This window comes from Sapajus apella, unplaced genomic scaffold, assembly GCF_009761245.1.
Source record: "Sapajus apella isolate SASKATOON/1434 unplaced genomic scaffold, GSC_monkey_1.0 scaffold1, whole genome shotgun sequence".
In the NCBI taxonomy this organism is placed as follows: domain Eukaryota; kingdom Metazoa; phylum Chordata; class Mammalia; order Primates; family Cebidae; genus Sapajus; species Sapajus apella.
The window spans coordinates 8,176,787-8,185,173 of NW_022436941.1; the positions used below are offsets into that span (position 1 = coordinate 8,176,787).

General features: G+C 56.3%; 1 protein-coding gene across 2 annotated transcripts; it reads right to left on the reverse strand.

Moving 5' to 3' along the window:
* Positions 1–2,367: 2,367 nt before the first annotated feature.
* On the reverse strand, positions 2,368–8,054 carry IL13 (interleukin 13). Of its 2 annotated transcripts, XM_032256417.1 has the most exons (4): positions 7,632–8,054; positions 4,147–4,200; positions 3,792–3,896; positions 2,368–3,469 (listed from the first exon to the last, which is right to left on the reverse strand). In XM_032256417.1, the coding sequence occupies exons 2-4, from the start codon at positions 4,177–4,179 to the stop codon at positions 3,362–3,364; spliced, it is 246 nt and encodes an 81-aa protein (XP_032112308.1). In that variant the 5' UTR covers positions 4,180–4,200; positions 7,632–8,054; the 3' UTR covers positions 2,368–3,361. The 2 variants fall into 2 exon arrangements, with proteins under 2 accessions (XP_032112308.1, XP_032112216.1); XM_032256325.1 differs by lacking the exon at positions 7,632–8,054 and having other exon boundaries at positions 4,147–6,132.
* Positions 8,055–8,387: the final 333 nt, after the last annotated feature.

An 8,387-nucleotide genomic window follows, 5' to 3' on the forward strand; every position in this document is an offset into this window, starting at 1 on the left:
CACAAGGAAATAAGATTCTGGCCTGGTCCTCCTAGGCCAGCCTCGGAGAAACCTGCCAAGTGACTGGGAACATTTTCTGACAATTCATTTGCGCAGCAAACTGAGGTGTTTGGTGCGGAGTTCACCGGAAACTTGTGTGTGTCTCACTTCTCACAAAAGCCCCAGCCCCTCTTCCAGTGAAACCTCTTGGGCTGGGGTTCCTGGGGTGCCAAGGGGCTCCCCGCCCTGGGCCCCATGGCCAGTGTCTTCCTCCTACTCACCAAGCATTCTTCTCCCTTCTCAACCCCCTTCTCTCTGAGCCCTGATAAGGGCTTGCCTTGTGGATGAAAGAACTCAGGCCACATGGTTAGAGAAAAGTCCCAGCAAACACCGCTGGGGGTCAGTCCCCAGGGAGCCAGCTTCCCAGCCACTGTCACAATTGCTGACACTTAACCCTACCTTGTTCTCTCTTCCTTTCTCATTCCTGACTGGGTCCCCTCCCTGTGGCCACCAGCTGCAGCTCAGTTATGTGACTCTGTGAGGCGTCCCTCATCCCTGGAGGGCCCCACACCCTCTCCAGCTCAGGGCACACTGCCAATGACCACAGGTCCCCTACCTGGAAGGTGTGAGGGACAGGAGCTGTGGAGTGGCTGAGGACGTGGTGAGCTGCAGACCCCTAGTGGCGGGGCCTGGGACGGCCATCCGCACTGTGCACCTGCCTCGCAGGCTGTCCTGAATGTGTGGCTCAGAGCCCGGCCTTGGAGGATCCCGAGGAACCCTGCCCCACATCAGCCTCAATTCCAGTCTTTGTTTTCGAGGGAGTCACGTGGAATTCCACTGGAAGGGTTTCCATCTTCTTTCTAGATAGGTAGGGCAATGCTTTGGTTGGACAGAGAGGACGTGGGTCAAAGATGATGCTACTAGGGGATGGATTGCTGGGTCCTGTTGACAAAGTCATGCTCTCCATAAATATCCTTTCGGCCTTCAACCCTAGGCCCTGGATGGAGAAGAAAGACCCTGACTCCCACCGCCTTCCCTGGCTTCCGAGACTCTCCCGTCCTCCATGGAGGCCAGCCACTGCTCACCTCCAGAGGGTGGCCCTCCCGAGGGAGGACAAACAACCCCCCGCCCGCTCTACACACAGACCCTCTGTTGTTTCTACAGAGTTCTTTCTGGGGCTAACCCTTGAGAGCATGTGGTATCTTGGTTGTCACTAGCCCAGGTGTCTGCTGCAGTGGCCCCCACAGGTATTCCCTCAGCAAATGTGGCGGGACTTCATAGGCTTGGCACCAGAGAGCCAGTCCTGTCCCCTGCCGGGACAGCCTGCTGGAGACCCAGCTCCTGTACCACCACCCTCTTCACCGCCACAGTCTTCTTTTCCCTGGGCCAAGTGTCCCCTGCCCCTGCACTGTCGGGTTCACCTTCTTCCCTCACCTCTCCATGGGGAAAGTGAGTGGTTCTGGAGTAGCTAGCCACCGTCTTCAGCCCCTTGGCCGACTCCCTGCCATGTCCTCTGCTGTTACACGAATGACACAGCCATGAACAGTGGAGGGCGGCTGCCTTCAGGGACTTCTGAGCATCCCTGTCGTGCTCCCATGGGGCTCTGGGCTCCCCAGAGAGGGCGCCTGCCTGTCATTCCAAGTTTGAGACTGGTCCCTGCTGACCCACCACCCACTTCAAAGGCATCCCATCCTGGAGTCACCCTCTGCCCCGGGCATCTCCCAGACAGTCACAGTGGAAAGCGTTGCTGATGGGCATGGCCTGGAACTGTGGCTTGGTAAGGCCCACTGGTCCCTGCACTCCAGCTGCTGGCCAGGGCCAAGGGGAGGCAACAAGAGCTGCTGAGGAGTGGCCTAGTCAGAGCCCCGTTCACAGAGGCGGCACCAGTGTGCACCCTAATGGCGAGAGCTATCCAGAAATGCAATGGGTTGCCCCTCAAAAATAGGTAGTGAGCTCCCCGTCAGTGAGAGGGCCCAGACAGTTGATGACAGTCTTACAGAGGGAAAAACTGCATTCAGGCCAGGGAACATTTGGACAGAAATAGGCAGGGTGGTTAAGCGTGTGGGCTTTGGAGTTGGAGCCAGTTTGGGGTCATAATCTCGGCATTGCTCCTTTACCTCAGATGAGGCTCTGAGGCCCCAGGACCCCAGTGAGGAAGTAGCTACGTGACCTTAGGCAAACCGCCCACGGTCTCTGAGACTCACAGTCCTCATCGGCCTCCCGGGTTGTGAGGGAGACATAAATGTGTGGGTGGTGCCAGGCCAGTCCTCAGGAGCTGTGATCGTGAGACTTCCTGGGTCCCCACCTGCTCCTGATGCCCTCCTTGAACCCTGACAGCCTGCCCAAGCCTCCCCGTCCTCGCTGGCACAGCAGACAGAGGTAGCACTTCCTCCAGGCCATGTCCCCACCACCAGGAGCTACCTCTGCTCTCAGCCCAGGTCACTACACCCCATCCCCGCTGAAATCCATCCGAGTCCTCTCCTCCAACCTGCCAGCCTCCTGAAGATCCCCTCAGAGTCTTGAGACCACAGACCACCGTCCCCAAAGGCCAAAATGAAAGACATACAATCAGGCCTATTTGTCACCAACTTTATTTCTGGCTTCAGTTTGATAGTCAATGAAACAACTTGTTCAATGTCCCCTCCCCCTAGTGTACACACACCACCCTGGGTGTTGAAGGTACCCTTCTATATATTATTAACTCTTTGCTAACATATGTAATATTTAAATACAAGGGAAAACAATAAATTACTCATTGGCTGAGAGCTGGCTGCTGGCTGGAAGACAGGAGTGGCTGTTCCCCTGCCTCTTCTGACCCTGCCTCGGATGAGGCCCCGGGACCCCAGTGAGGTAGCAGAATTCTGTACACAGTACTTATTACCAGGGACTCCTGGTGCCCACTGCTTTAGTGCTGGGCCCCGAGTCTACAAACCCTTGGTTTCAAGTGCCAACAGCCACAGTCTCTCGATCTCCAACGCGGACAAACACACTCATTTAAATAACACACAATAATAAATAAGACCAAGAATAAATGTGCCTGAGCTGCTGGCTGCCTCAGTTGCCACTGTGTGAAGTGGGTCCCTCTCTTACCACGTCTGGCAAGGGGGGACCCACTGTAATGCTGCAGTGTGCTCTAGGGAAGGGGAGGGTGTAGAGAAACATCATCCCCAGGTCCACTGAGCTCAGGGCCCTGGGCAAGGGGCAGCCTGGGGTTGGCAAGGCTGAAGACAGGCAGCACAGGCTGAGATCTAAGCTAAGGAATTTTACCCCCTCCCTAACCCTCCTCCCCACCTCCCCAAGACATTTGACATCAGAAATAAAAATGAATCTGCAACTTCAATAGTCAGGTCCCATCTCTGCAAGTAATGATGCTTTCGATGTTTCAGTTGAACTTTCCCTGGTGAAAAAGTTTCCTTAAGTGTCTGAGCAGGTCCTTTACAAACTGGGCCACTTCGATTTTGGTGTCTTGGACAAGCAAGCTGGAAAACTGCTGCAGGACAAAGAGGCCAGTGCATGAGTGAGACGCCGGAGACTGGGATGACCCACACAAACTAGGGGCTTTCCCAGGGACTGTCTCATTCAGTCCTCGAGGAAGTCCCCAGGAGGTGGGTACTGTTAGTATCTCTACTGTGGAAATTGAGGCCTAGGTAGGCATCAGGCCCTTGAGCCCAGGTCCTGTAAATCCCAAAGCCATGTCCCTGCTGCCACAATGGCCCCACCCCTGGGTGGACACACACCTTGGATGTTCAGCCAGCTTCCCCTGGGTGAGGCCAGGGTTGGCGGGAAGGGGTGCAGGTTGGGGGGAGCCTTACCCCGGCTGAGACCTTGTGTGGGCAGAATCCGCTCAGCATCCTCTGGGTCTTCTCGATGGCACTGCACCTGGACACGTTGATCAGGGACTCCAGGGCTGCACAGTACTGTGGGAAGGGGACACCCAGGGGTCAGGGCCTGCTTGAGTGGCTACCTTTTGTGAGTTTGCAGGAATATGGGGCTGACATGCCTGGTGCGGGTGAGTCTGGGTGGTGGGAAGGGCCTAGATTATGGGGGAAGGGAGGAGCGTAGTTGAAGCTTCCTTGGAACCCCCAGCCATGGGAGGGAGGCTCAGAGAAGATAAGCCCAAGGCCTGAGGCCTCTGCCCCGTCCTCCCCAGCACCCAAGGGTCCTTACCACGCCAGCTGTCATGTTGATGCTCCACACCATGCTGCCATTGCAGAGGGGGGCCTGCGGGAGGAAAGTGACAGTGAGCAGAGTGCTGGCAGGGGTCATGGGCCTGCCCCGGCAGCCCAGGCCAAGTCTATACCAGCTCAGGCCCCACACGCATCCCTGGTGTGGCACAGAGGCAGGCCTGGCAGCCCCTCAGCGTTCCTGAGCTTCGTTTTCTGCTTTGAACAGTGGGCGTGGGGGCAGGGACCCATTGTATAGGGTCTTGGAGCTGAGAGAAAAAAAATGAGTGACACCACTAGTAAGGGACAAGCTGCATGTGAGGCTTGCCATAGCCAGGGCAGGAGGACAGGGGCCTGTGGGAAGGGTCAGGGTGGGGATGAGTAAAGTAGGGATGGCCTGGGTCACTGTGGACCAGGACATATCAGATGGGAGGTGGTAGGGGTCTGTTACATTAAATGCCCTGCCTTCTGCAGTTAGGAGCATGGGCACTCTGGTGTTGGCCAGGCCTGGCTTAAATCCAGCCTCTGTCACTTAACCTCACGGCACCTTAGCAGAATGAGTTCATTGTACCTGCCTCTTGAAGCGGCTGGCGGTGCTGAAATGACATGTAAAGCATTTGCACCAGGCCTGGCGTAAGCAATGCTCAGACATGTGAGCTGTTACCAGTGGGGCAAGGCTCGGACTCTACTAAAGGATCCTCCTATAAGAGCGAGCATACTACAGTGCTGGGGAACATGGCTGCATCGTTGTGTTCAAAATCCAGTTGGCAAATGCCACATGGTTCTGGGAGGGTGCTGGCCCTTCTCTGCTGTCCTCTGTTCAGGAATGGCTGAGGAGGAGCTGGCAGTGGGAGGCAGGGCCAGGCCAGAACAGGTGGTCCCTCAAGACTCTGCCAAACCCCGTCATAGGTCCATTCACAGTGCTAAACCCCTCTCTCCCTCATGGCTGGGCCGGGTCCTGGTCCATGGGGATTATACCTGACCTACAGGCATCCTAGGACCAGGCCCAGCCTGCTCATGACCCCATCTTGGGAAACACCCACCCTGGAGTCCTTAAAGCTAGGACCCTGGCTGGCTGACACTCACCTTCTGGTTCTGAGTGATGTTGACCAGCTCTTCAATGAGCTCCTTGAGGGCTGTATAGGGAGGCACGGGGCCTGGGGAGGCAAGGCCGCCAAGGCAAGTGAGAGCAATGACCATGGTCAACCAAAGCGCCATGAGGCCCAGTGCCAACAAGGGAGGATTGAGGAGCAGACGCACAGGCTGGTCTAAGCTGGGTGGCTTGTGGCCTTGGCCTCTTGTGGCAGCTTTTATAGGCCCAGTGGTGACGCCTCATAGCCCGGTCTCTGCATTTTTAGGCAGTATCTAGAAACCACATCTTTACTGATCTTGATTTTGCTTTGTGGAAAATCCAGTGTCGCATAAAGGAAAGTGATTTCTCGTGGACTTATTGAGAAGGGTCCAGGGCAGAGTTTCCAAGATCTGGGTGGGTTTAATTCTGGGGAGAGACAAGGGGCCCTGAGAGCAGCTTGGCATCTGCAATGCTGGCCTGAGTTCCAGCAGTTTTGCCTGGGACCACCCTGAGAACCTGGATAGCTGACCCAACTCTGAGCTCCTATCCTCAGACTGTTTTGGGTCACCGGAAGTGCTGGGCAGATAGTCTTCATGCACTGTGGCTGTGACCACAGTCTACCAGCTGTGGGAATTTGGGGGGTTTTATTTTTTCAATGAACCAGTCTCCTAAATTACCTAAGTGATACTTGCTTGGATACAAAATTCAAGCAGGCAATAGAAGAGTGAAGTTCACTTCTTTTGGCTTGCCTAGTTCCTCCTTGGTCCTACTGTGAGAAGGATTGTCAAAGTTCAGATTTCCAGGTCTCCACTGAGAGATCCAGACAGATTCAGAGGTCCTCCTGGGACCTTTTTTTTGGTGTTTTCCATTTGTTTCTTTGTTTTTTGAAGATGGGGTCTCACTATGTTGGCTGCCTAGGCTGGCTTCCAGCTCCCGGACTCAGGCGATCCCTCCACCTCAGCCTCCAGAGTGGCTGGGAGTAGTGTGCACCTGTGTCTGCCCCTTTAATTTAAAGTGCATGGGCCATCCTGCTGGGAAACTCTTAACTGGGCCAGGCTGGCAACCTTAGTCCAGGTCAGAGATTCTAAGTGTTCCTAGTGCCACTGGGACTTGGGGTGATCCCGTTTGCCCACCAGTCTCTGCAGGACCAGCCCCTGCCCTCTGGAAGCCTCCAGTTTCCTTTCTGCAGAATGAGTGCTGTGGAGGGCAGCTCCTGGGCCTGGCCCCTGCAGCCCACCCTGCAGGCATGTGGCCTTTTCCTGCTCTTCCCTTGTTTTTCCTGGAAGTCCTCCAGAAACCCCCACAACACAGGCCACAGCATTTGCCTGCTGAGTGCTGATGTCAAGATCTCTCCCTTACCCACTTCCTTCCCCAGCCAGCGCCTCCCCTTTCAGCTCCCCTCTTTGCCTGCTCAGGCTCCCTCTGTCCTGTCCTCAATGTGGCTCAACCTCCTCACAGGGTGTGCTTGTGACCCTTGTCACAGGGGATGCTGGATGCCCACTCAGGGGCACCCCAGCCTTGACCACCCTCTCTTCCCACACGGAACATCATTCCCACCCTCTCTCTGTCCACACTTGAAGCTTCCCAGCCCAGCTGCTGGCCCTGACTCGCAGAGCCTGCCCCTTCCTTTCGAGGGCACCCATGCTTGGACTGCCACTACTTGGCTGTGTGACCCCTCTGCAGGCCTCAGCTTTCTTATCTGTAGTAGAGAGCCCATGGGATCTCCCATAGGGTTTCTGTGATGGGGGATCCACCTTGGGCTGTGCAACTCCCAGAGCCCGGGTGAGTCAACGCCCCCCTGTTCCCCACGGCCACCAAAAGCCCTGCCAGGAGCGGTGGGCAGGCGCGCCCCCGCGCATGGGAGAAGGCGCTGGCGCGGCGGTTGCGGTGGCGATGGCCCGTGGAGATAGTGGGGCGGCCTTATATAACGCGAGATGGGCCCGATAAGCGGGATCTGCACGGCTGGGGGCCCCCTCCTCCGCGGCCTCCGGCAGTGGCAAAGATAGGCGCGCAGACCCGCCCATCGGGAAGCTGCGGAGGCCGCCGTGGGGGCGGCAAAGGTGGAAGTGGTGGTCCAAGCACCAGGCAGGGCAGGGGCTGGCTGGACACGCGGGCCCACGGCGCCCCGAGCGCCCGTGCGCATCTGAGAGGGGCGGGAGTGGCGAAGGGGCCGAGGCGCGCACTTCAGCTCCAGCACCGGCTGTGCCAGGCCGGAGGATCCCGGGGGCACGACCGAGCAGCAGCCCTTGCCCACAAGGGTGGCCTCCGGGGACCGCAGCGGGCCATGCGGAGAGGCGGGGCCAGCTGGGTACATCAGAGGGTCTGTTGCTTGTTTCTAGATTGTCAACGGGGCTCCACTCACCTGCGGGTAATTGTAATTAACACTTAACTACCAAAGAGCTGCTCCGGGCACTTACCGCACGTGGTTCGCACCTGCCTGCAACGCGCCGCTTGGGCAACCCGCTCAGGGCCGTGGGGAGCCTCCCCACCTCGCTCTGGCCCCGAGGCGCTGGGATTGGGACAGCCCTTCCTGCGGACCAGCTCACCCTGCATGAGGAGTCAGGAAAGCTGAGGTTGCGTTTTCGGGTTTACCCGGACTCTGGGTCTCCTTTGGCAAAGACATGATGCACAGTCAGGAGGAGTAAGGCATGAGAGAGTTGTTTTAGTAAGTGAAACGATTTAACTTTTTAGATTTTTATTTTTAGGAAAGTGACGTATGCAGATACTTTTAAAAATCGAGAAGGTTGATTATGTAAAACCGCAGCGCTGGGAATCCGTGCTCTATAGGTCCCTAGCGTTGCTGCTCCTCTTGTGAGTGAGGCACTGATTGCCCTGCTTTGTCCCTTATGTCTTTTAAAGGCTGTTTATATTGCAAACAGGCTTGGGAGAGATAGCACCTTCCTCCTCGGGTGCACTTACTGCCCATTATAAAACTTAAGATTCCCTGAGCTCATGCTTCCTCTCCTGTAAAGTAACCCACTTGTACAGGCTTCCGCTGGCCCTCTCTGCATCTCCCTGTGAGAACTGGGATTCAGGGAACAAAAATGTTCATGCTCTACTGCTACTGTGCATAATAAACATCTTTGCCTTTGATGCAAGAATCCTGTGTCTTCCACCAGCATCCACGAAACTGTGAAGTGTGGCATGCTGGCTTGTTAGCTTGTAAGTAGGGT

Bases quoted from the DNA above. Each gene is read 5' to 3' on its own strand.
- IL13 (XM_032256325.1), bottom strand. From the start codon at position 4,245: ATGACCCCTGCCAGCACTCTGCTCACTGTCACTTTCCTCCCGCAGGCC. The intron at 3,897-4,146 runs GTAAGGACCCTT...CCCTTCCCACAG, and splicing joins TCAACATGACAGCTGGCGTG to TACTGTGCAGCCCTGGAGTC. The intron at 3,470-3,791 runs GTAAGGCTCCCC...TTTGTCCTGCAG, and splicing joins CACACAAGGTCTCAGCCGGG to CAGTTTTCCAGCTTGCTTGT.